The 25,554-nt window shown below is 38.0% G+C and overlaps 2 protein-coding genes across 2 annotated transcripts; both read right to left on the reverse strand.

The window, feature by feature from the left end:
• Positions 1-479: 479 nt before the first annotated feature.
• LOC130911778 (transient receptor potential cation channel subfamily M member 7-like) lies at positions 480-1,538 on the reverse strand (the record flags this gene model as incomplete). The annotated part of the gene is made up of 4 exons (XM_057829302.1): positions 1,392-1,538; positions 924-1,079; positions 705-848; positions 480-533 (listed from the first exon to the last, which is right to left on the reverse strand). Coding segments are annotated over exons 2-4 (291 nt in total), but the record flags the coding sequence as incomplete, so codon positions are not given.
• An 11,975-nt stretch (positions 1,539-13,513) lies between these two features.
• Positions 13,514-25,364, reverse strand: LOC130911777 (transient receptor potential cation channel subfamily M member 7-like). The gene is made up of 7 exons (XM_057829301.1): positions 24,400-25,364; positions 19,388-19,426; positions 16,664-16,871; positions 16,038-16,251; positions 14,072-14,196; positions 13,816-13,987; positions 13,514-13,692 (listed from the first exon to the last, which is right to left on the reverse strand). The coding sequence occupies exons 1-7, from the start codon at positions 24,498-24,500 to the stop codon at positions 13,514-13,516; spliced, it is 1,038 nt and encodes a 345-aa protein (XP_057685284.1). The 5' UTR covers positions 24,501-25,364.
• Between the last annotated feature and the right edge of the window lie 190 nt (positions 25,365-25,554).

Consider the following 25,554-nt stretch of genomic DNA (forward strand, 5'->3'; position numbering starts at 1 on the left):
GGTGCAGCCGTGCCTCTCTCTCCTGCACTAGTATTCACCCCGTCCTCTGATTAGTTGAATGGAGTTTCAATTGTATTGCGCCTTTCCACCTTTTTAAATCCTCATCTACCTTCTTGTGACACAGCAACAGGAGCGACGTGCGGTTTAGCATCTTGCTCGAGGACAATTAGACGAGGTCATCAAGGCAGAGAATCGAACCCGCAACCTCTGGTTTGGGGAACGACTACTCTACCACTGAACCAAGTCACCCCCTATTATTAGCTATTATTTTCTATTCGTGTGATTCAATAAACATAGTTTAGGCATTTCAATGAAGTTGAGTGTTTGTATTATCCATTTATTTACCGCCAATTTTTACACTTTTACTGCAAACGAATATTGGCTCAAAAAATAGATTATTTGCCAGTCTAACTACTAATAATCGGTAACGGTCCTAAAAAACCCATATCGGTCAATCGCTAATTCATTTCATGTTATACTTGTGTGTGTTCCCTTAGCTTTTCAGCCAAAGGTGTTGCGGGGAAACGGATCCCCTATGGGATTATGGGGGTCATTAAGTGTTGTGCTGTGTATGAGGGTGTCTGATAACACTGCACTTTGTCCCTTTCCCTTATTGTTTGACTACAACAACTGTACTCGACTAACAGTTGTATGAAGTTTTCTCACAATACGCACAATAAAATACCACTGAAGATTGTACACACCGTGTTTGACCAGAACTTGACAATGGGAGCATGGTAGAAAGCGTAGATTTTCCTGGTTAATGGCAGCTTTCGGGTGCGGACGTGTGTTTCCATGTCATTCTTTGTGTCCACAGGTTCACTGGATCTGGTCTCCTTTAATACATCCTGAAAAGAACTTAGAATGAATGAGGACGAAAAAAAAAAAGCAAAGAAGGAATAGACAGATGGAATGGTTCTAACCATTTGGATGTCATCCCCAATGTTCTGAGAGTTGTTTTCGCTGTCCTCCATGGTAATCTGGTGGTCGTCCTGGCTCTGTGGGATGTGCGCCATCTCGGCCTTAGACTTGTATTCCAACAGAAGGATGGCAGGAGGCACTAGGATGCTCAGAATTACCTGGAGACAAATACAACGGCGGATGGGTTCTCATATTTTATCCCACCTGGGTAGCCAAAAATATAACATTAAACACTTGTTTCATTGGATACAAAACAAGAATAACAAGGTTCCCTCCAGTGCTTTACAAGCCCTGTGGGCTGCCAGGCTTTTCATGTTTTCTGGAGGAAACACTGAATAAACAGCACTTTATTAAGGTACTCATGATTATGACTGCTCGTTAAGCTCCCCCTGGGTAGAATGAATTTTTTATCACTCTGTTAAGTTTTTCAAACATATGTCAAAATTTAAGATGGCCTTTGAACCTTGTACCAGGAGTTCTTGCGCATGTTTAGTCGCCCCATCCACATGTCAGACAGCAGGAGTTGGGTGCAGGTGTGTGCCACGAAGGGTCGCAGGTGCGAAGAGACTGCCAGCTTCAAGCAGGTCGAGTTGCTCCAGTTCTTCAGCTCGTAGGTGAGCAGCTTCATGGCCATGGTCTCGTCTTGCCTGAATGACTGCTCCAACAGGTCCACTGCCAACGTGCCGAATTCACTGGAAAACACCCGGAATTTGGACTTAACTACTGTTGCTCTTTCATTTACAAACAAAAGACCAAGCATAACCTTTCATCAGGTAAGTGACTATGTCTGGTATGTAAAAAAACAAACAAAGGACCTAATGCCAATAAAGACCTGACGTCAACACTCACACACAGAATTATTTAACATTTCATTAAAACAACTTCTAATCTAAAAGGCATACTTGACTATAAACCGCACCCTTTAAGTTTAAAGGGTACCTCAGACTTAAAGACTTTTAGGCTCTAATAAGCCACAATTGTTCTCTTTTACTAAAATATGTTATTAGAAACACATAAAATATTGCCATGGATTTAAAAATCTATTATATTTAGTACATGTTTTGACCTACGGAGGGCGCCATGTTTTATGTGTGCAATGGATGCTAGGTGTGAGGATGTTGCTTGTCACTGTCACTCGACGAACACTACCAATATTCTGCAATTCCTTCCTACGCGGCGAGACGTCCAACACATGTGCACATCGGTTAAAAGCGGCGAGTACTTACTATTTGTGTTTTTATTTAGTCTTTTATTACCTTTTCATTGCCTCAAAATACTTTTTGCATGTGTTTCCCTCTCATAGTTTTAAGCATTTTGTTTCTTGTGGTAGCTTTAAAGCAGATTGTTATCTGCTGACCACATTAGTCACATAGCGTATTTAAAACACCTTTATTTGATATTACTACGTTTTAAGTATTTTCTGAAGGCATCTTTAGTATGATCTGTCTGTATGAATCTAAACAAAACAAATTGAAAGCACAAGGTAGTACTTTGGGTGTCAAATTTGCCTCTTGTATGACGTTTCGCCGGTGAAGCACATTTTGGCAGGAACACCGATTTCGCCCTACTCTTGTCTCATCTGATCCTTTCTTTCCTGTACATTTTGCTTTTGCTGCTCGTTTTGTGAAATATCAACAGTGCTGTCATGCTAATTAATGCTCCTCTAGGGTTCTAATTGAAAGGGCTGAAAAGATAAAATGTTTATATTGCTAGAGTCATAATCTGGAAGCCCGGCAGCATGACCCAGTGACGTCACCGCCCTGCGACTTCTACAACAATGGCGACCTACTAGTTAAACTAATTTTACAAATTGTATAAAAACGAAAACATCAAGAAGGGTTTTAATATCAAATTATCTAAACTCATAATAATGTTTATCTTTTAAGAACTACAAGTCTTTATCTGTGGTTCCCTTGAATAATTTATCTTTTTAAGAACTACAAGTCTTTTTATCTGTGGTTCCCTTTAATAATATATATCTTTTAAAACAAGGAAACAGTATTTGTTCATATATAAGCAGTATATAAACCTGGGGTATCCAAATTGTTTTATGGGATATAGGCACCAAAAGACATGCATCCCATTAACCTGTATAAATCCCTAAAGACGCCGCACTGGACAGAAACCAAAGCGTTCAGTATGGAAGGGGAAAAAGTAGTGTCTTATAGTCTGAAAATTATGGACCAAAATAAAACTCAAGTCGAAAAAAACCCAACAATTTCATAGTGAACAACAGAGGTCCAATTTATTTAAACTGGGAGGGCCTGCCAGCAATCAAATGACAGAGACTAGTGTGACTGCTTAGAACCTCACAGAGTTCCAACTCATTTGGTAGTTGAATGCAAAAAAAAATGTCGGCATCTTGTGGCACTCTTGGCTTTAGTGCTATTACCAACTTCTACCGTTAACTAAAGGCTCCCATTGAGATCTCTCCCTGTCAAAACAGATTGGACGACTAGCGCCGTTAATGGCAGTCAACGAGTTCAATGAATGCCCTATAAAAATGATTAATCGGAATGAAAACGTGCATGCCTAACTGTAAATATTGCAGTTTATGCAAAGAAGGAAACCTACTTGGAGTACTCTTTGAGCTCCTCGGATGTGTCATCCACCACGTCGCTCTTCTTGGCCTCGTAGCACATGGAGCGGCAGAGCTTGCAGGCCACTAGGGCCTTGGCCATGTTCTCCTCACCATGCTGCCAGAAGAACAGTGACATTTTCTGTCGCTTCATCAGTACGGCCCACACCAGCAGCTCGTTGAACGGGTAGGCGAAGCGCCGTGTCTCCGGGTCGTCAATGTCCACGATCTCCTCCCTGTTGCGCTTTTTGTTCTGCTCTTTGGTGGACTCCAGCTGAAAAAGGTCAGAGCAACGTAGGTGTTGAGTTCAGATATCTAATTAAATGTGCTTTGAAATAATGTGGAAAATGAAGTTGCAATTTAAGCCAAAAGATTTTCTTTACTGTGGGTTTGTACGGTTGTGCAGTCTTGATGAAATGGTTGTGCCTGGTTTTCTCCTTCTTATCAGCCTGCATGGTGAATGACTCCGGACTTTTTCTCAAATGAGAGCTCGAGCCCATTGGGTGGCGCACAGACCTCTGTGCACACATAGCCGAGAATGACTTTCCATTTGTATTTAGGAGAAAGGAATCAAAGATAACTGCGATACATCAGAGGAGGATTACAGTCACTCACCCGGTTGCTGCCATGGAGATTATTGTATATGATTCTAAAGCGTTTCCTGGTGTAGTTGCACCTGTAAGTCCCGCCCATCAGGTACTCAATAATCAGACCCACGTCAATTAACGTTATCTTGTAGTTTGGAGGCAGATGGCTCTGCGAAAAGTCACAGGAACAAAAAGGAGCTCATAAGCCTTTATTATTGTTATTATTATGCTATTATTCTTTATTATTTATTATAGCCTTTCATTGCATTTTTTTTAAATTGTATTTTTTACATGAATAAACAAAATTATAATTTAATAAAATGCTACGGAAATACTCTAGTTTTAGCCCTTTAAAAAATTCTACAGTTGATTTGTTTTTTGTTTTTTTTTAATTTCGTTGTATTAAACTCAATCTGCAATTGACAATGATAGACGTCCAATTCACTTAAACTGGGAGGACTGACTATGAATACTCATGTTTCATAATTTTTATTTTAAATAATATATTTAATATTTTACTAATAAGAATAAATAGATCACATTCAATGTTTTGTTTTTTTTTCTAAATAGATGAAAATTTTAAAAATTATCGTAATTTACGGACTAGAAGACGCTACTTTTTTACCCTCATTTTGAATCCTGCGGCTTAGAGTCCAGCGCGGCTTTTTTATTGATTTATTTGGGTTAATAGGTAACACTTTGCCAGTGGCATCATAAGACTGTCATAAGTATGACATTACATGATCATGGGAATTAATGAATGCTTATGACAATGTCATTACCTGTCATTCGGCCAATTATGTTACTAATTCAATTTAGGTCCTGCTTGGATCTTTTACATCCATTCAAAAGTGAGATAATTTGTGCTATAATAATTAATGCTCATGGCAGTGTAATGTCATAATTATAATGGTCTTAAGAGAGTCTTCTGGCGCCACTGTCAATTAAAGTGTGGCAAGGAATTAATGAAACAACTGGAACAGTAACTTATTTACATCTGTAGCACTGCAATGCATGCTAGGAGGCATGTTGGGTGCCAACAGTGCTGACAGCAGGTGGCAGCAGAGGTTGACTGTCTCCCCCAAGGGAGTAGTGATGAAGTGAAAAATAATGTCACTAACTCCATTTATGTCCAGCTCATATGTTTTGAATCCACTCAAACGTGAGCTAATTTGGCGAATGACACAAAATAACATCTGCCATAAGCATTCATTAATGCTGATAGCAGTGTCATGTCTAATTATGATGGTCTTATGACAGTCTAATGGTACCACTGTCAAATAAAGTGTTACCAAATACCATAACTAGCAATTAATGAAACAAATGGAACACTAACTGAAGAAATAATTGGCACAGAACATGAATTTTGATTTGTTATTTACATCTGTAGCATTGCAATGCATGCTAGGAGGCATGTTGGACTACAACAGTGTTGACAGCAGGTGGCAGCAGAGGTAGTCTCACTCCCAAGCGAAGGGAGAGATTACATTGAGCAATTATGGCCAAATGAGGCTTTGCAGCCAATTGATTCAAAGCTTCAAGGTGGTTAATTTGGCCTTCTGACAGTCTTATGATGCTGCTGGCAAGTAAAGTGTTATCGGTTAATATCTTTTGGCGTAAGTATCCAATAATACAGTGAGGACAGCTTTAGCTTATAGTCCAGTGCTGCTTATCTATGAACAAATGCACTTTTCGTATCAAATTTGATGGGTGGCGGCTTGTGCACCTTATATTCCGAAAATTATGGTAAGAAATAAGTTTTTTTTTTTTTTTTTTTACATATGTATTTTTTCAATAAGTAAAATAAGATCAAGTTTCCTGTTTTCCCTTCCCCGTTTTTGTTTTTAATAAAAAACCATGCAAAAATAAACATTAAAAAAAAAAAAAAAAAGAAACAATTCTTACTGTTAACTCTTTAGATGCCACTGATGGCAGTAGACATCCAATCCATTTTGACGGGGAGGGTCACTCGCAGCCTCTCCCAGCTAAATTGCAATGGACATCTAGCGCCATCAATGGCTAATAATGAGCTACAGAGTGCCCTGGAAGGAGTAAAATTTAAATCGACTTTTACTTGGAAGGTGAAAATGATCTTCACTGACCTGCTTGACATCTCTAACCAAATGGAGGAGAGTTGGATTGTAGGGAGGGTGTTTCTAAAAATCAAAAGGAAAATGTTTGACTACCATTTGCAAACATCTGGCTTCTTTACTTGTGGTTTTTAACCGTACAGTGTTGTAAAGCTCCTCCAGCCGACTGATTGTCAGGAAGCGGTGCATGCTGACACCGTTTTCAATCAGCAGCTTGACAAAGTCCACTCGATCCATCACCAGTGCATCGAGCATAGCTTGCTCCAAGGAGCTTACCTGCATACAAACACACGCACACACACACACACACACACACACACACAAAAAACAATGACCATCTTTCAAGTTATGACTCATAAAAATAAATTTGGGTTAGAACAAAAGATATTCCAGGGTCATTTGGGGCCAGTCCAAAGGTTTGGGGTTAACACTTACAGTAGCTAATAAGCAAGCAAACATGATTCACACGCACATACCAAAAGCTGCTGTCCGTACACAAATACATGATTCTTGGCAATATCGACACGGTCCCAGGCAAGGGTGAGAACCAGCTGATCGAAGGCAGAAGCATTTGTGCCTGAAATATAATATGAATCTATAATGAACAGACACGTTCAGTAATACGAGTCACACAAATAGTACTGCTAAAAAGCTCTCGTATATACTATTTATCCAGACCTATCCAATTAAAGCCTGCCTTTATGGACCTTGCAATATGCACAGGAAACATAAAAGGGGTCAAACTGTTCCCACGAAGTTGGAAGCATAAAACAGTCCAAAATATCTGTTATAATAAGAAATTTACTTCGATGGAGGGATTAAGGGCTCCAGCCTAGTCCTGATTGATTGATGGATTTCTTTGTTGTGTCCCAATTGTTTCATCATATTTCAGATTGTGTGTGCATAACTGATCTGAAAAGGATTTCCTGACAGCAATATTCCCATGCGCGCAAAATTTCTCGTTTCAGTGACGGCAATGATTTAACAACCCACAAATTTCCCACTACACATCATGTTTGCTGGTGTGCCATAAATACCAAAAGTGGAAAAGAGACTTTTTAGGGCACTCATTGAATTATATATTAAGGTTGTTTTAGAGGAGGACTTTGAGACAGCAGACTTCCTCCTAAGCAGCTAAATTCAATTTGGCCCTGTGACCTTTGACCTTATTAGCTCAAAATTTAATCAGCTCTTCCATTTCATATCAAAAAACATGCTGCAAACAGCTAATCCAATGTCAAATAACGAAATTCTTTTTGACCTATGTGAACATTGACCTGAATTTAATCACAGGCATTAAAATGGGTCAGGGGTTATAAATGAGAGAAGGGTGTGGAGGAAATACGTTCCGGTACACTGTACAACTAGGGCTGTCCTAAACGACCAATTTTCCCCGATTAGTCAGCTGACTATTTTCACGAGTGGTCGATTGATCTAATAACGCCCCCCCCCTTTTTTTTTTTTACTAATTTAACAATGACATTTTTGATTACGTCAAAGTACAAATAAACATGTAAATAACAACAATAAATTACAAATAAACAATGAGGTCAAATGCTGATAGTTTGCAAGTTTGCATTTTGGAGAAGACTGCCAATGTTTTATAGCAGACTAAGGTAGGTTGCCTTTTTCCCTCAATGTAGCATTGCAGTGTTTAATATAGATGTGTTTTCTTATTTTGTATGTCTGAACTTTAATTTACGACGTGTTGATGAACAATAAACATCTGTGAAAGGAACCGTTGTCTCATATGCCATTAGCATGCTCGCACAATTGTATGCACACGTGTGGCGATGAAGCCTCCGACATCAACCCCCCCCTTAAAAAAATTGTCCTCAGATCTACACAATTCACGTAGGTCCCCCTTTTTGACTTCAAAATGGCGAATTTCGTCGAAAGGGGAGAGATTTTCATGCCTGTAATCATGTCTTCCGTTTGATTTTACATCATATAATTCTGCAAATTTGATAATCCCTTTATTCATTCTTGAGTTATCTTGAACACAAACGTAGAGCGCGACAGACAAACTGAACTTGTTACATAACCTGCGCCTTCCATAAATTTTGCCTACTGGCGGAGGTAATTAGGATTTATGCTCATTTTCTGTCATTTTAAATTTAAAAACTCACACAGTGATACTGTTTATAAGAAGGCAAGTTATGTGCATTTTGATTACCACACCTGCACTTAAAAGGGCGACATGGCCTCCAAGTGTTAGAAAATTTGTGTCCTTTGGAAGATAAGTTACTGTTTCACCAGCAAGAACACACCTTGGTCAGACAAATATTTGTCTGTGTGGACTTTTCAGTCAATACGATAAATCATCTGCAGTCATTACAGGCTTAGCTGGCTTTTGTCGAGTTATATAGTGAAGTACTCTTTGGGTAGGGAGTAATAAACTCTTCCAATAACTAAGTTAAATTGAGTTGGACTCATTTTTGAAAGTTTTGCATCTCTAAATTGACTTCAATACGAGTTTTGAGAGAAAACATCAAAGGCATGTCTGTGAATGCGAGGAAGGTGATCTCGAAGGCTAACAGGGCCAAAGTGCATTGAAAGCATATCAATGACAGAACAAAAACACGGCACAACTCTGAAATCTTATAGCCTCCGCCCCTGCAGTTGAGGACACTGAATAAACATGGCTTGCACTCTGGTAGAAATGTGTCTTTTTAGTAAAGTAATGTAAAGGGAGAGTATGGGAAGAACTCTTACCTTTGAGGAGGGCTCTGAGAATGGCGACGTCGATGTCTTGGCTTTCCTCTGAGCTGATGTGAAACACAGTGATCTGTTTTTGAAGAAATGCGGTCCTCAGTGTCAAGTCAAACAGTCTTTACAAGTTCTTGAGTGTTACAGTATGGCAAGATTATATAGTTACAGATTCATGCTCTTTATATTACATAGGAAAATATACATGAACCAAATTAGAGATGTCCCGATCCGATATTTGGATTGGATCGGACGCCGATATGGGCAAAAAAATGTGCATCGGTATCGGATCAGAACATGGGAAAAATTCCGATCCAGACTTCCGATCAAGTTTTTTTTAAAAGTCCGGTCCGGGTTGTCCAGCACACCGATTTACGTAATCCATTCCAGTTTTTGCTTCGGTTTCCCTAAAATCCGGTCCGCATTTTACGGCACACCTTCAACACACTACATTTACATTACCATCTCCCAATTTACTAAAATGTCAGCTGTGTGGGATCATTTCACCTTAAAGGACGACAAAGACGAAGAGGCAGAGAGCAACATATGCCACAATAAAGTCAAGCGTAGTGGTAAAGCTGTAAGATGTTTTAATGCAACCAACCTAATCAAGCATTTAGCGAAATACCACCACAAACAATATGAGGAGTATGTTAAGAAAACCGAAGACAAAAAGAAAGGTCCTACGCAACTAACACTGGCAGAAACTTTTGCTATGCGTGACAAACTGGCACTCGACAGTCCCAAAGCCCAGGGAATAACAAGAGTCATTGCCGAAGAATTCATTCTGGATGACGAGCCATTATCTCACGTGAGTCAAGACGCACCATCCAACACTTAGAACCACGGTACAACATGCCCAGCCGTCATTACATCCTTGAGCGTTTCGGCCGTGGAAGATTCGAGAACGATTCACAAACATCCAAATTCCGATTATTGAAATATATCAAGTAAAGCGGAACGAATACACAGCGCGGTCTTCGGGACGCAATGAGAAACTGACCACATTGCGTCCCGAAAGTAAACATAACTTGTTTTAGACCCGGGTAATGCCAATGCTCAACTCACGGCTTTAGCTCAACTCATGCCGCTGGATAAAAAACACAAGAATACCTGACTTCTGCTGACAGCCGCAACAAACTACGTCAACGTCGTTTTACTGGAGATAATAGATATCATATGTATATATAACCAGATGCTACACGACAGACTCGACTGCGTTAGCAACATTGAAGTATTGAAAACCAGATGCGTTAGTAAACAGCCGCCATCTTAAAGCAGAAGACTTCCCTAGTAGGCTGTTGTGAACCTTCCAAGCTAACCTAATTAACTTTTTATCTAAAATACTCCTAAATCGGCAAAATCTTGACTTGAATCTATCTTCAAAACAGTTTTAAAACTTTCACATGTCGAAAGTAGACAGAAGGGAAATTATGGAATAACGGGAGCAGTTTTAACAACTTTAACAGTTGATTCGCAAAATTAAATGAATTGAATGTAGTTTAAAGCTGCTGATACAGAATGGGGACTTGAGTATTTTATTTACTGTTTTAAAATGTTAACTTGATACTGAAATAGTCGTTTATTTAAACCTGAGAGGCTTTTTATACAATTTTTGTAACTAATGCACGAAACATTAAAAGCATCTAATAGCTTGGGGGATTTGTGGGATTTTCCACTGAGGTTGTTGGTGTGTTTTGTTTTTTTAAGACAGTTTACAATATTATTTGCACGTTTTACTGACTGACTATGCCATTTCTGTTTGTTAATTATAATGTTTTGTGTTTGTCACTGAATAAACAGGTCAGTTTCTTGTTACCAACCATTGTCGTTTATTCAAACTCACCTAGTTCAACTGGCTGGTTGTTATCAAGGGTACTAAAACCTTTTTCAACTGACAACTAAGTAAGGAGGCTAAATAACTTTAAACTTTAACACATGCTCAGATAGGTCGGTATCGGTATCGGCTAGTATCGGTATCAGATCGGAAGTGCAAAACAATATCGGTTTCGGATCAGAAGTGCAAAAACCTGGATCGGGACATCCCTAAACCAAATATCCTGTTTACTCAAAACTGCCAAAAAAAGACTGGGGATAAAAAAAAAATATATATATTTTAATTAATAATACAAACGAGTGAAAGATATTTGTGGAAAAGGTATACTTGATATGCTCTGCATATTATGCAAGAGTGCCTAATAAAGTGTCTCGTGAGTAAATGAATGCATTTTCCCTATTCCAACAATGTACCAATTCTTTCTTCTTCATGCATTCCATCAGAGTTTGAAAAAGATGGATGGCATCACTCTGGCTGAAGTTGAATGTTTTCTTGATGGTGGCAATGATGTCCGCCTCCACGCCGTCTGGGAGTCCACTAGGGGAAGAAAAAAAAAAAAAAAACAAAAAAAAAAAACAATATCATTAATTTCTTAGCAGCACTGTGAAACAAAAATAAAGGGAGTAAATTATAAGCAGACACTGCTTTGAAATTGTACTTGCTTCTACTGGTCACACTGAATTTTGACACCTTGAATCCATAGTTAACCACGTGAATGGAAGTAAATTGATGACAAGTACTGCAACTTTAATTTATCTTTTAATACACAAAAGATGACAACAACTTCCATCATGTTTGATTTGCATTTGCTTGGGCTCATAAATAGTGGTTTATTTTTATGATCCATAAATAAGAAAGACACAAATCATGAATGAATGTACTTGCTTCTCATCTTAGTAACTCAATTTACCCCATGGGATTAATAAAGTACCCGTCTGTTTCTATTGAGGCAATATATGTGTAATGTGAGCAAACAGCATTTTAAAATGTAGTAGAACAGTCAAGCAGATTGGTGAAAAATAAGGGTGTAACGGTACATGTATTTGTATTGAACCGTTTCGGTACGTGGTGCTCGGTTCGGAACGGAGGCATACCGAACGAGTTTCTGACGTAATGCAACCCTTACTTTTCGAGGCTGTGAGTCGATCGGGTTACAGCACAGGTGTCAAACCGATTCCAGAAAGGGCCTAGTGGGTGCAGGTTTGCTTTCCAACCAATGAAGAGGACACCTTTTCACCAATTAGATCTTTTACATGTGTAATCAGTTAAACTTTGTCAGGTGCTTCTTGTTTCAGCAGGAAGTTCATTGGTTAAACTCTCTGCGCGTTATCGGTTGGAACAAAATCCAGCACCCACTAGGCCCTTTCTGGAATCGGTTTGACACCTGTGGGTTACAGTTTCTTTGTGTAGATTATATTTACTCCGTCTTCTCTACTATAATGAGGACCAACGCGGTAGGACAGTATAACCCAGAAATGTCAACGTCGCGACAACGTGGCCGCTGCGAGAACGCAGTGAAACGCGGGCGTTAAAGTCAGTCAGCCAATGCACACCAGTCGCAGCGCGGCCGCGTGTTAGACGCGTCCCAGAAGCGACTCAACACGACGCATGCGAAAAGAATGGCAGAGTTTATTATTTGACGCGAGACGCGACCCTCCTGCGTCAATACTACTACCGGTAGCTAGGATCGGGCAGACCGGAAAATCGGGTAAAAATACGATGGATCCAGTCGATTTTCAAACTAATATGCAATCGTAACCCACTTTTTGAGTCCATCAGATCTCTTGACTGGTAGATCGGGGCACAGTTAAGTTGTCTTTGTTGATTTACTGCTGTTTTCTCTGCTATAATAATAACCAACACGGCCCCGTGTTCAATACAAAACCCTCCTACCACAACAAAACAAGTAGGAACTAATATTCACATAGGAACTAAAGTTATACAACATAAAATATACAATATAAATGAATACTCCATCACATTTGTAAAATATAAACACATAATAAAATAAATAAAAGCCCATTTAAATGGAATAAATTGAAATGAGCTAAAACACCTGTAATTAAATAAGAATACAAAGATCCTGCTTACGCAATTAAATTTATTAATTTATGTGTGGCGGTTTAACTTGAGAAAATCCACCAATAAAGCTTTTGAAAACCATTCATAAGAAAAAAAAATGATTCATTGAGGCATTTCATTTGTAAAATACATGTTAAAATCTATGTCATCGGGATTGCTTTTCTCTTTAACACAGGACTTTTTCTTCTTTCTTTCAGAAAGAAAGCTGACCAATACACAGGGTCTGAAACGCAAATTGTTGTTGGATTATCTTTAAATATCCGCTACTTTTTGAGCAGAATTCTAGCTTTGTATAGGCTAATGTTCCTATAGTTGAAAGCACAAAGGTGTGTAATAAACAACTAGCACATTTATATTTTGCATTTTGTTTTCTTACTGTACCGAACATGAACTGAACCGTGACCTCAAAACCGAGGTACGTACCGAACCGAGATTTTTGTGTACCGTTACACCCCTAGTGAAAAATGAGGCAAAAAACCCCAAACAAACAAACAAAAAAAGACAAAAAAACAAAACAAAAAAAAAATGGTTTGACCAGGAAAATCACACTGCACGTTTGTGGTCACGCTGACAATTTAAGCAAAGAATGTAGTTTATGTGCAATTCTGTGAGCAGATAAGATCACCAATTTGTACTCCAAAACTGTGGTTGTAAATATTCCAAAATGCATCGCAGACACCAACATGTCAAATATCTATGACTCAATCTCTTACCCGCCCTCTTCAGTTTGCTTGTGGACGTAGGCTAGTATATCAGCGGCTCGGCCCGTGCCCTCGCACACAACCACGGGGACGGGAGGGGTCTCTTGAAGGTAATCAAGTACAGTCAAGATCACATTGGGACCCCCTTCAAAGATGAGTGCCACAACAGGAACACCCTGACCAATGCCTACAAGAAGAGAAGAGTTTCAACAAGCATAATATTGCTCGCTATATGACAGATTTTCATCCCTGTTAATAATAAGGTGTTAAGTGAATCTTCTATTCACAAATTTCATTGTGTGCCTCTTACGTGCATGTATTCTTTGGAGGTTGATATGCTTCTCCAGGTCGCGCCGGAGTTGGACCTCCGCACCGTACTTGCCCACCGTTCCGTCGTCAACGAGTAGGAAATGTGAGTGGAGGCTGTTGAGAATATTGAGTTTGCTGAGGGGGTTGAGCAGGGTCTGGTATGGAGCAATGATCTGTGGAGACAAAGCAGACTGAATTAGGGCTGCGTTTTTTGTTGTTGATTTTTTATTTATACGGCGTGACATAGTGTCTCTTACATCTCTACCGATGAGGTCGGTTCTGTTTTCGATGACTCCCCAGGATGCAATGCCAATAGTGCAAATTTTCTTGGATGATCTGGAAGAATGCTCTTTGAGAGCGTCACCGACATGCTTTGCTACACCTACAATAGAGCAATGAAAATAACTGTCAATGGAGCAGATTTTCATTCCAACACTGAAAATAATTTCCTTCCTATCAGTCATGCTAATTAAGACTTGAAGAAGACATAACACAAATTCTTAAGATCTCTCAAAACTTTCAGGGACAGTGGTCACTACTAGGGATGTCCCCGATCACGTGATCAGATATCGTCCCCGATCACATAATTTTCAGAAGATCGGAATCTGGTAAAAAAGATTGGGTTTTTAAAATGTATATATACATTTTTAAATCAATGTCTACAAAGGAACAAAACAATCCAGATGTACAAATAAATTAGCAAGAGAAACAAATATTTTTTATACTACATAACATTGTAACACAGACTGAGACATCAGGAACCCAACGCCGCAAAGGATGTTATGCTAGCTAATGCTAAGATTAGAGCTGGGAATCTTTGGGCACCTAACGATTCGATTACGATTCAGAGGCTCCGATTCGATTATAAAACGATTATTGATGCACCCCACTCCTTTTTTTTTTTTTTTTTTTTTTTTTTAATTTGTTTTGTACATTAGTTCCAAAATTGTTCAAAAATCCTCTCAGGCTAAACCAAACTACTATTTCAGTATCAAGTTAACATATAGCAGTAAACAAATATACAAAAATAACAGTAAATAAAAAACTCCAGTCCCCATTCTATATCAGCAGCTTTAAACTACTTTCAATTAATTTAATGTTGTGAATCAACCGTTAAAGTTGTTAAAATTGCTCCTGTTATTCCATAATTTCTCTTTTGTCTACTTTCAACATGTAAAAGTTTTAAAACTATTTTAAAGATAGATTCAAGTCAATATTTTACCGATTTTGGAGTATTTTAGATAAAAGTTAATTAGGTTCGCTTGGAAGGTTCGCAACAACAGCCTTGCAGGGAAGTGTACTGCTTTAAGATGGCGGCCGTTACTAACGCCCGCATCTAGTTTTTTGTAGATGTGCTGGTAACGATACCGAAGCTATAATGCATCTAGTCCTATATAAATGATATCTACCGTAACGTAATGTGGCTTGTAGCAGCTTTTCGGCAGCAGTCAGGTATGTTGGTGTTTTTTTTTTTTTTATCTCGTGGCATGAGTTGAGCTAGAGCCGTGAGTTCAGCATTGGCGTTACCCGAGCGGCCGGGTAATGAGAAGCATGATGTTTAGCTACTCTCGCTCCGTCCCTAATTGCGTACCGAAGACCGCGCGGCGCGCTGAGTGTGTCGTACTTCTGCTTTACTTGGCATATTTCAATAATCGGAATTTGGATGTTTATGAATCGTTCTCGAATCTTCCACGGCCGAATCACGAATAATCTAAGAATCGGAAATTTTGCATACCTCTAGCTAAGATAGCATCGTGCAGGAGTAATCATCGCTTTTTTTTTTTTTTTTTAAACCGGTCCTGTTCAGCTGCTTGATACAGAGAATGGAAATCTGAGTGTCCGATTGGTCTGAACAGTTTTATTGTATAACATGGGAGTATGACATACTCCTATTTAGAGCTGCAACGAATACTCGAGCATCTTGAGTAACGTTTCGTTTGTGCTGCATTTATTGAGATATTTACAATTCTTTTATAGGTCAGTCTGAGGTCAAAAAGACCCCATTTTTGATTAAAAATGGCTAGAATGGTGTCAATAATTTGTGCTGTAAAACGTTTTCTTTGCGCTGCAACGGTTTTGTAGATATTCTGCTTTTAATTTGTAGTAATGATGTCACACAGACCCCATTTACTGCAAAATGGACCCGAAGTGGTGCCGTTCGTTTGTGCTAGTTTGTGCTATAACAAATTGTAGTATCATTTTCCAAGTAAAACATCTCCAAACCTGTGTTGACCCCTCCTGTAAGAATCCAGGCACCTGTGGTGACGGCTGCCTTGACGAGGCCCTTGCCAACCACCTGCTTGATGCGAGGGTGCAGCTCAAAGTTCTGCACGCCTCCGTGGACAGAGATCAGAATCTTGGGCAGCTCCATATGCCACTCCTTCAGCATCAACCGAAGGATGCTCTCCGGACGAGAGTCGTAGGACAAACGCACATACTGGAAGGACATTAAATAGCCACAAACAACCACTAAATTAAAAAAAAAAAAAAAAAAATAGAATAGAACATAGCAGTGATGTTCATGTCTGGTGAGGTACTGACTTCATCACAGTCTGATTTACAAACATGTGACCGTGATTTTGAGGAGAAGAAAAAGTGAAATTAAATGAAAAAGAGTTTTAACACTGATTAAATACAACCATTTTAATTATTTTTAATTTCATATTACATGATGACATGATCCCCTGACCGCACATCACTGGAACATAGAATTCAATAAATGTATAATTTGTATTATTACAGTGTTTTCGCAATAAACTTGCCTTTCAGGTTTTTGCGTTAACATATAACCTCCTGCTACAATCAAAAATGACTAACATGCCCTCATTACATTGAGTACCCCTCACTACCTTGGCTCTATAGGAGTGCGAGCCTCCCTGGAAGTTAACGACACCATAGGCGTCAGTAGGGCTGGCCTCTGTGTGTTTTTCCACCGACCACTCCTCCAGCTCCAGCGCGGCTCTGCCGGAGCCCTCAGCCGTCTTCACGTCCGAGTACTTGTTGGCCAGGCTGGCTGTGAAGCCAACATGCTGCCGCACCAGACGTCCGCAGCAGCACCTGTATACACACACGCGCTCATTTGTCAGGATCAATTACTAAACGAAGACATATATAGAATATATTGAAATACTTTCAAGAACAATTTTAAAGCTTTTCACATCCACCTTCAAATGTTATAATTGATCGTGCGTCCGTGATGATCGCATTGATGAAAGAAAAGACATACGATTATGCTGCAGATTTGTAATAAGACATTATGTAATGTACGCACTTTTCCCTGACACAAAGCGCCAAAATCAAAGAGTCATAGTATATTTTGCAGGCCTGGGTGATTAATCCAGTTTATGTATTTAAGGTTGTTGTTTTTTTATTAAAATTGTGAATAATTTAAAAATTATTAGGGTTGTTCCGATCATGTTTTTTTGCTCCCGATCCGATCCCGATCGTTTTAGTTTGAGTATCTGCCGATCCCAATATTTCCCGATCCGATTGTTTTTTTTTTTTTTGCTCCCAATTCAATTCCAATCATTCCCGATAATTTTTCCCGATCATATACATTTTGGCAATGCATTAAGAGAAAAATGAATAAAACTCGGACGAATATATACATTCAACATACAGTACATAAGTACGGTATTTGTTTATTATGACAATAAATCCTCAAGATGGCATTTACATTATTAAGATTCTTTCTGTGAGAGGGATCCACGGATAGAAAGACTTGTGACTTTGTATATTGTGACTAAATATTGCCATCTAGTGTATTTGTTGAGCTTTCAGTAAATGATACTGTAGCCATGCCCCAATGCATGATGGGAAGTGGAACCATGACTGTGTGTAGTGCTACCAATTGATATATCTTCTCTGCGTTGGGAAATAACATAAGGTGTTAAGATAAAGATCAATTGCTACCTTGCTTCCCTACATTGCTTCCCATGATATTTCTAATCATTGGGAGAGGGGTTGTAAGGCTTTAGCCAATTAAAAAACGGCTCCAAAGGCTGCCAATATTCACTCAACTCATTTTACGCTGCCTTTTATCTCTCTATATAGGTGATACGGCGCCATTACAGTTTGAACTCGACAATGCGTGAGTGGCTCGTGCAACGCATGCATTAATTGCGTTAAATATTTTAACGTGATACATTTTTTAAAAAATTAATTACCACCATTGTTGGGATAAATTTGATAACCCTACCTTAAGCCTAAACTAAAGACTCTGGATGAATGTAACATATTATGTCTGTAACGTTATATACAATTAGAAAACGATTTAATTAAAATATATATATTAAAAACAGGCATGGCCGATATTTTTTTGCCGATCCCGATACCTCGAAAATGACGTGATCGGACCCGATCGATCGGCATCTCTAAAAATGATTGAATTCGAGTTTGTTGTTTTTAATGGCTGCTGTTTTTTTTGTTTTGTTTTTTTGCCAAAAAGGAAATCTATCAACCAGTTATTCGATATATTTTTTACATAAGAAAGTGTTTATATTTTTGCGTAGTCATTACTTTGTAGTTGGGGGATGACGGCACTAATAGGGAGAGAGAAAATTATATTTAAAACAGAGGTTTTGCACTTTATTTAGCAAATCCTTTAAGGGAGGACAATTTTAGACCATACGGCCCAGTCCTGATATCTAGTTTGTCAACAATTTATGTGACAATTATTCGAAAAAGAACACTCAAAGGGTGTGAGAAGGTAGATAGACACGTGATGTTGTGGAATTTGCAAAACTTAATAAATATTAAGTTTGGAGTAGAATGGAGTTTTCGTTTATACTATCAGATTTCGTAAGACTTATATTTTAAGGTTATGATAGAATATAGGGTTTGTATAATCGGACTTCTTGAGACTTAATAAATATTAAGGTTAAGGTAGCACATACTGTTTGTACTATCAACTGTGGTTGTCTGGTTAGCCCATTCTGATAAATGTGAGACTTAACAATGAAGCATCTTTAAAGCAATTCACCATCACATTGTATCTCGAGCGGTTGTTTTTACATGTTGTCATTTTTAATGGTTCCACGATTTGGCACACCAGTGCTTTAATTAATGGATATTTACAACAATGTGCTATCACTGACAAACAAATAATTGTAATGATGGAATGTATTCAGGCCTGAAAAACCTAGATAGTAGCTTTTTATGTGATTCTCACAGATACTGTTTTCTCATTGTTATATTTTTTTGTCACATGATGTAGTACTTCACTAAAACAAAACAATACCAGATGAAGATAAATACTGTCATTTTAACTTGATTCTTTAAGAATTATTGAAATGGAACAAGACTACTGTATCTTTAAAACCAGTTTTACAAGTGTGATCAGTGATCACAGTCAATATAATGAATGGACTACATGAGCTTTTCAACTCAGGTGATTAGCTTCGAAAAGAATGTGGTATCACAAAGCCTGGAAGTTAATTGTTTCCTAAGGCGGGTTTCTGTTCTGTGGAATTACAGTCTTTGCCCTCAAGCTGCTTCTGAGTAGCAGAGATTCTCTCCAAACTAATCCCGCCTGACCAAAGAATGTCGGAAACAAAGACTGAGGCAGTACTCACCGGACTAGCTGCTGGCAAATCTGGCATCCTGGAAGGCATCTACATGTAATTTAAACACATAACATAAAGCAATCACAAGCTTGAAAACAAACAGTCCAAAGCTTAAACTAAAACATTTCTATAAGATTTTTTTAATCTGGATTTGAATCTTCCCCTTTGTCCAAATGATGTTGGCAAAACACTTCCACTGTAACACAACTACGGACCCTTATTGATGCCATGTATAGCTAATGATTGAAATGCAAGAAGCTCCAATAACGGTTTGAACAATGACTAAAAAAGTGACCTGTGATGATAGTGTTAGACTATATAGGAAAGCAGGACGAATACAGAAAGGAAAGTCATTTTCTCTATTCAGGCATTTCTAAAATTAACATTGATGATACAAGTTTATCCCATCATGAGGCGCAGAATATGGGGCACGGGCAAGGGCGTAGGTTTGCATAGGGATGGTAGGGACATAACACTATCAACTTTTCAAGATGCTCAAATTATCCCCACCAACTTTTCAGTAACCTTATTTGCATTGTATAATGACTTCAATTATATAGGTAATTTAAATTGTCTTCCCATATGTTGTAAGGACAGAATTGCCCCTACCATTAATGTAATTACTGTACTTTAATTATGTTCGGACTAACATTGACCGCTTTTCACTTGCTGAATGTGCCGGTCCATTTTTCCCACTCAAACGCTCGTTTGATTGGCTGATGACAGTAGTGTTTTACCTAAAGGAAGGCTCCATTTGTATTTTTGTTATTCCCTGTCTCAAAAGTTTTTTTTGTTCTATTTATTTAGACAGAAAATTTTGAGTGGTATTAATTTTTTTTTTTTGCATTCCTGGATACTTAAGAGATGATTAACAAGTTTGTATTTCTTGTGTTTGTTTACATAATTTGTGTTCAAATATTGCGATTTAAACTTGATTTAAAAATCCAGACATTTATACTGGAAGTTTTCAAAATGTTTCTTTCATAGTTTTTGAAAACAAAGGTTTGAATCGAAGAGTGTATCACCTGAACCAATACATTTGCACTGCAAAAACCTTAAAACTGTAGGAAATGAGAGAAAAAAAACTTAAATTCTCTTGTTTTCAGTGTAAATCTACTAGAAATAAGTAAAATTATCTACCACTGCTTCAAGTAAATTTTATTCAGATTTCTTGAAATAAGAAAAATAGCAAGCTGAAAATAAGCTTAACAAACTTTAGCAAAAAGTTTGTACATTTAATCTTATGAAAAAACTTGTTTGTCAGAAATGTTCTTTTGATTTAGGTAAAAAATGACCGACTTTTAGATGACAGGGCTTAATAAGAACAAATAGCAATATTTACTAAGAAGAATCTGACGCAATAATCTGTTAACTAGCCTTTAGTACTCAAAACAAGATGGAGAAAATTAATCGACTAGATTTTTAAAAAATTATCAGATTAATTTGCATTGTGAAAAATAGTATAAATCAGTGTAGATTTATTTTGCATTAATCGTTTAGCCTATCAATTACTTAGGTTATTATTTGTGACAAATGTAGCCCTGACCGCCGTTCACTCAATCTCTTTGGTCTTATTAATGTCCCGTCCCCAGCAAAAAGGGTCCATGCAGGTTATGCTGTTATATCATCCCTACCAATATTGAGGCCAAACCTACGCCCTTGGCCACAGGTTAAAGGTTCACTGACCAAACTATGAGTGCTACCATGCAATGGAGAAAAGGCAAATTATTGATCAAAAAGAAAACACAACAATAACTGTGCCGGAAGGTTGAAGAATGTACATTGGTACAAAGAGTAACTAAATGCACATGATTTATCACACAAACAGGTTACACAGTAAATCCTGCAACTGTGAGAATTGACTGTTATGTTATGTTGTTATATGTTACATAAAAAAGAATTTTTATTTTTTTTATTTTATTTTTTTTACAGTGTGTGTAAAATAGTGTTCTGTATGGGACACGGGGTTAATTGTCAGATTTTTCCACTCTTTCACGAACATCTTCCCATCTACACATCTGACAATACATTATGAGGAACCCTGACATCTTGGCTTGGATTTGACATCCTTTTTTTTTTCCAAATTTTTTTTTATCCCCTCCGTAAGTCATCCCCTTATCGTGGTGGAGGGGGTTTGCGTGTCCCAGTGATCCTAGGTGTTATGTTGTCTGGGGCCTTTATGCCCGTGGCAGAGTCACCCATGGCAAACAGGTTCTAGGTGAGGGACCAGACAAAGCATGGCTCAAAAGACCCCTTATGATGACAATTATAAATGGAATCAGTTTTCACTTGCTCTGACGAGGGTTACCTGGGTCCCCCTCTAGAGCCAGACTTCACCGCTCACATGGGCAATGACAGTGAGAACTGGAGAGGCATGATTGGGAGGAACGGCCCCCTCGATCAGAACCCGAGGGGTGTTCTGTTATTGGACTTCTGTGCTTGTCACGGATTATCCATAACGAACACCATGTTCAAACAGCGGGGTGTCCATATGTGCACTTGGCACCAGGGCATCCTAGGCCGTAGTTCGATGATCGACTTTGTAGTCGTGTCATCGGATTTGCGGTTGCATGTTTTGGACACTTGGGTGAAGAGAGGGGCGCAAAAGAGAGGAAAATTGGATAAAGGCTAGTTTTCCGTTTTCAATTACCAATTGAAAACGGAAAACGATTACCCCCATTTTTGGGGGTGGTGGTTGAGGTTTTGGTCTTGTTTAACACGCACAATATACAATTACAGTGATCCCTTGCTACTTCGCGCCTTCGGTCCAGGTGAGCCGTCCCGAGCCGATCGCGTAGTCTCACTCTCCCTGTTCGTTGTTGGTCAGGCAATGAGTGCACTGGAGTTGCTTATTAAAGTAAACAATGATTGACAGACGTTGATGTTTGACGTTTCTAGAGAACCGAACTTCCAGGTGGCGCATGCGTCAATCGTCGTTTAACTTGACAAACAGTTGCTGTGGCAACTCATTGTTTGTAAGTGAGCAGCTTTGGATTTGAGTGGACTCACTCAATGAAGCATTTACTAAAAGCCAGGCATTTTTCTGCTTTATTCATTTTAAAAAATAATTCGGTAGGACAGTAACATGTTTAAAACTTATCATAATTATTACATTCGAAGTGCTTAAAAACTATTAAAATTAGGGCTGTCAAACGATTAAAATTTTTAATAGAGTTAATTACAGCTTAAAAATTAATCGTAATTAATCGCAATTAATCGCAATTCAAACCATCTATAAAATATGCCATATTTTTCTGTAAATTATTGTTGGAATGGAAAGATAAGACACAAGATGGATATATACATTCAACATACGGTACATAGGGACTGTATTTGTTTATTATAACAATAAATCAACAAGATGGCATTAACATTATTAACATTCTCTTAAAGCGATTCATGGATAGAAAGACTTGTAGTTCTTAAAAGATAAATGTTAGTACAAGTTATAGAATTTTTTTATTAAAACCCCTCTAAATGTTTTCGTTTTAATAAAATTTGTAAAAATTTCAATCAAAAATAAACTAGTAGCCCGCCATTGTTTATGTCAATAATTACTTACACAATGCTCATGGGTGCTGAAGCCTATAAAATCAGTCGCACCTAAGCGCCAGCACAGGGCGGCAAAACTCCATAAAACACAATTAACATGTGGGCATTTCACTGTACTGTCATTTAAATCTGTCTGAGCGGGGCATGTGCATTAATTGCGTCAAATATTTTAACATGATTAATTAAAAAAATTAATTACCGCCCGTTAACGCGATAATTTTGACAGCCCTAATTAAAATATATATATGGCGGAAAACACTCGAAGTTCGACTTGAAGTTCCGCTCTGAGACCCCCAATTTGGCCAACTTTCAAAATTGTCCGATATGCATGTTTGATACATCATTGGAAAGCTTAAAATCTCAATTTTCTGGGGGAAGAAAATTTTTGAACAGGAGGGCATTTTTAAAAAAGAATGTTTTTTAAATGCAAAACCCTATCTGGAAGTGAGAGCACGCGAGAGCAGAATTACAGACGCCGTGACTTTAATGAGATATTATCGCGTACTTACCTTGTTTTGGTCCAAAAACTTCATGTAGCATGTGTCACTGAGTGTCAAGTCACAGCTGTGAATGACCACAGCTGGATTTTTGGGGGATTTTATGGGTGAAACATGGTAATATAACAAGGGACGCGTGAAGAAATCGCAGACATCAAGGAGTGGTCGAGATTAACTTTTTCATTTACCCTTTTAAACGTTTTTTTTTTCTTTCAATTTTTCTTTGTTTGGATCGATTATCATCTAACATATCTGAGAAAATGCGACAGTAACAAAAAAAATACAATTAAGCGATAGTTATGAGGTAGATATCCGTGACTTTTTTACAGACGCCATTTTTTTCATTGTGACATAATTTGTTTAAAAGTTTAAAATGTGAGTGAATAATTTTTTTAAGTTTTTTTTTTTTTTTTAAACGAAATTTAACGACAGACATTTTGAATGATAAATATAATTACCTTCGTTTTGTGGCTGGGTTGAAACAAAAGCGGTTGCGCGACGTCTGTAAACGGAGGTTTTCAGGGTAAAACTGAGAAATTAAAAATAGTTTGGGGGCTTACTGCGCCATGAATCTGCTATGGCAGCATATAGACATTGTTTTATCAAACACAACAGTTGTTTTGGCTTAAAATACAGTTTCTTTTAAAGAGGAGTGCAAGAGCAGAAACTGCTTTTTCAGTCTTGTCTGTTTTCCGCCGTATACACATCAAAGTTTTTTCTATAATAGTTTGGGGGAAAAAGGGAAAAAAAACATGTGTTATTTATACATCTCTTTCTAATGCTAAATCTGAATAATTACATTGACCACACACACACACACAAAAAAAAAATTGGGGGGTTGGGGCTACTTCGCGGTTTTTCCACTTATCGCGGCGGATTCTGGTCCTAATTAAACGCGAAAAACGAGGGATCACTGTACACTGTTTCCACGGTTACTACCATTAGGCTCACTACAGGAGAGTGCACACATACCTGTGGGGGTCCTTTGACACTGGAAGTATGTACACACATTCCCTCTTGGTGAAAGTGCTTTCTATCCAGGGTTTCTGGGACTGAAAAGAGAAGATGAACATTATAAATGATCATGTCAATGGTTTTGGAAAATGTAATGAATCAGAATATGTTTGATACTATTATTTCTTTCTTTTCCCAAAACAAGGATTTACATCTCAGGAATGTTCGATTAATTGCCAGTGCAGCTCGGGAGGTCCAGGGTAAGTATTAATAGGCCTAAATCCCTCACAGAATACGAAAGGAATTCATCATTAAAGCACTTCAACTACTGTAAAGTCCAACAAGACATACACCAAATGTGTAAATTTAATCTCAAATATACAATTTTACATGTTTAGAGGCTGACTGTGTATTGGTCAAATTTTACAGTCATACACTGATACTAAAGGCAGAAGCAGTCAGTGTAAGAAGCGGTTGAGTCAAACCTAGTCAAATCTAGTTAGATCCAGATTGCACATTGCCTAGAATTGAAACCAAGTCTTCCCCAACAAAAAAAAGAATAAACAAATGACATTTTCTATATTTAAAACTTTAATTGAATTAAATTTGCTGTTCATATAGTTTTAGAAACAATAGTATCTTTAAAACATCAGATTTACATAGACTGCATCCATTTATACTCCAAATTCAACATAAAAGATCAATTTTCCTATCATAAATTGCTACTTTCCAAGTATGTAATACAAGAAAGGAACTCAATTCTTTCTTTCTTTTTAATCTTTTTAATTCTTTGCTGCTCGAGGACTATTAACCCTTGTGTTTTGTTCAAAATCTGCCGACTTTATTGCTACTTGGTCAGATTTGATCTGTGATTTAACGCACCCGGAAAACACTAAACCTTTGCAGTATATTGTTTTCGGGTCACGATTGATATGTTTTTAAGTTTGGATATGTCGAAAGTACCACTGATTTTTGTATACCCAAATTTGAAAACCGGTCAGTATTGATGCGAACAGAAAGAAAAAAAGCACCGAATTTGGGCAAGGAGCCGGCTGACTTAATATTAGTGTCCCGATCCCTTAGATGGGAAAAGAGAACACAAAAAGGTATGCTCGTATGGTGGGGAGTCAGATTGTGAGATAATAAAAACGCTATGGACGATAGCCTTATTCT

The sequence above is a fragment of the Corythoichthys intestinalis genome, unplaced genomic scaffold, assembly GCF_030265065.1.
Source record: "Corythoichthys intestinalis isolate RoL2023-P3 unplaced genomic scaffold, ASM3026506v1 HiC_scaffold_98, whole genome shotgun sequence".
NCBI lineage: Eukaryota > Metazoa > Chordata > Actinopteri > Syngnathiformes > Syngnathidae > Corythoichthys > Corythoichthys intestinalis.

Coding starts and splice junctions, on each gene's coding strand:
- LOC130911777 (XM_057829301.1), bottom strand. CDS start 24,500: ATGTTCATCTTCTCTTTTCAGTCCCAGAAACCCTGGATAGAAAGCACT. Junction 19,427..24,399: donor GTGTCAAAGGACCCCCACAG/GTATGTGTGCAC, acceptor AATTACATGTAG/ATGCCTTCCAGGATGCCAGA. Junction 16,252..16,663: donor CGCACTCCTATAGAGCCAAG/GTAGTGAGGGGT, acceptor ATGTCCTTCCAG/TATGTGCGTTTGTCCTACGA.